This window comes from Otolemur garnettii, unplaced genomic scaffold (assembly GCF_000181295.1).
Source record: "Otolemur garnettii isolate 467f Iridium unplaced genomic scaffold, OtoGar3 scaffold00020, whole genome shotgun sequence".
NCBI lineage: Eukaryota > Metazoa > Chordata > Mammalia > Primates > Galagidae > Otolemur > Otolemur garnettii.
In genome coordinates, this window is record NW_003852415.1 from 1981182 (window position 1) to 1983440 (window position 2259).

General features: G+C 39.6%; 1 protein-coding gene across 1 annotated transcript; it reads left to right on the top strand.

Annotated features, from left to right (window-relative positions):
* Positions 1-833: 833 nt before the first annotated feature.
* LOC100953971 (peptidyl-prolyl cis-trans isomerase A-like) lies at positions 834-1342 on the top strand. The gene has a single exon (XM_003786924.2). It carries the CDS (start codon positions 834-836, stop codon positions 1326-1328), a length of 495 nt encoding a protein of 164 aa, XP_003786972.1. The 3' UTR covers positions 1329-1342.
* The last annotated feature ends 917 nt before the right edge of the window (positions 1343-2259 follow it).

Sequence of the window (2259 nt, forward strand, 5' to 3'; positions counted from 1 at the left end):
CTGATTTAGACTTTTCTTGGTGACGTAGAATGCTGGCCATAGTACTCTGTTGCCTTTATGATTTTGTGTATAGGTTACACTAAGTAGGCCCAGATTGCTATTTATTTTGATTTTGTATAATTTTATTGAAACATAAAACAAGACAATAGACTTTTGGATTTAGGTCCGGCATGCAAAGAGCCTGAAAGGTGTTACTCTTGCCCTTACTACAAGAAAAAGCTGGACAAACTGAAAATCCATGACTTTTTCCTGGGCCCACCAGAAAGCTGAGGTTGCAAGGCAAATCACAATCCTGAAACATAAAACGAGAGGAAAATACAGAGAAACGTAGCTAAGATGAGCAATACCCAGAGCTGCTGGAGCCATAAGTTAGTAGGAAAGCTTAAATGCTGACTTGACAGAATCCTGGGGATTAGCGTGGACTCTCATGAGAATGAGAAACTCCTGGGCACCACAACCTTAGGGCCATCCACACTCTTCTTCTAGGAACTCCATGGATTCTCACAGGGAAGAGCCAAGAATGAGCCAGCCCATTTGGCTCTGGTAGCAGGAGAGGAAAAGCAACCATTTCTAAATATACTCAGAGTGTTCTCCATAACAAAGGCCTAGTCTTTAGGGAAAAAAACCTTTGCTAGAGATTTAACCTACCTGGGAGAAGGGTATTTACCTAAATTCAGATCCCTTTAGTCTGTCTCACCTAAAGGGAGGGGGAAAGCTAAGAAACAGTTGTGAAGATCACAACTCAGGACCCAGGCCCACTAAAAAACTGATATAAGATTATATATCTTGGCTTTGCAGATGCTGCTATTTCCTATAGTTGTCTGGTATCAGCCATGGTCAACTCCAGCACATTCTTTAATATTGCCCCCGATGTCGAGCCCCTGGGCTCCACCTCCTTTGAGCCGTTTGCAGACGAAGTTCCAAGGACAGCAGGAGACTTTCATGCTCTGAGCACTGGAGAAAAAGGATTTGGTTATAAGGGTTCCTGGTTTCACAGAATTATTCCAGGGTTTATGTGCCAGAGTGATGACTTCACATGCCATAATGGCACTGGTGGCAAGTCTATCTATGGAGAGATATTTGAAGATGAGAACTTTGTTCTGAAGCATACAGGTCCTGGCATCTTGTCCATGGCAAATTCTGGACTCAACATGAACGGTTCCCAGTTTTTTATCTGCACTACCAAGACTGAGTGGTTGGATGGCAAGCATGTGGTCTTTGGCAAGGTGAAAGAAGGCATGAATGTTGTGGAAGCCATGGAGTGCTTTGGGTCCAAGAATGGCAAGACCAGCAAAAAGATTGCCATTACTGACTGTGGACAACTGTAATAAATTTGACTTAATGTTTCAACCATCAAACCATTTCTTCTGTAGCTCAGGAGAACATCCCACTACCCCATTTGCTCCCAATATCCTGTAATCTTTGCTCTTACTGCAGATCTTTGGGTTCCATATTTTCCTTATTGTTCTCCATGTCTACATGGATTGCAGAGTTAAGTTTATGATTATGAAATTAAAACTAAATAAATTTTAAAAAGATTATATATCTCTTCCCCACCTCATGGATATATCTTATCACCACATCAACAGGGCCCCAGTATAATAACAGTGGATTACAGCTGAAAGAGCGGCAAAGTGTAGTCTTTATTTAAGAAGGAATTCTTAGGGAAGCCCAAAGACAGTGGAAGAGACAAAAAACAAGGACACTAGAGAAATTTGAAGACAGTGGCACTTACAATTACAGCAAAACATTAAACACAGCCCAGCTTGTAGCCAGATTAACAAAACCTCACACTAAAGACTTTCACCTCAGTTCCTATTACCCTATACATCATGGCTGGCTTTCAACAAAAAATTACAAATCATACTAAAAGACAAAAAAGAACACAATCTGAAAAGATAAAGTAAGTATCAGAACCAGACTCAGATATGACATAGACTTTGGATTTATTAGACAGAAAAATTAAAATAACTTACATGTTAAGGATGCTAATGCAAAAAGTACACAACATGGAAGAACAGATGAGTGATGTGAGCAGAGAGTTGAAAACTCTAAGAAAGAATCAAAAGGAAATACTAGAACTTAAAACATTTCAATAGAAATGAAAAATGCCTTTGATGGGCTCATTAGTAAAGTGGATTGAACCAAGAAAATAATCTGTGAGCTTGAAGGTATGCCAATAGGAATTTCCCAAACTATAATGCAAAGAGAAAAAAATAAAACAAACAACAAAACAAAACAGAACCCCCCAAATTATGG

Excerpts from the sequence above, each read along its gene's own strand:
- LOC100953971 (XM_003786924.2), top strand. The coding sequence starts at position 834 with ATGGTCAACTCCAGCACATTCTTTAATATTGCCCCCGATGTCGAGCCC.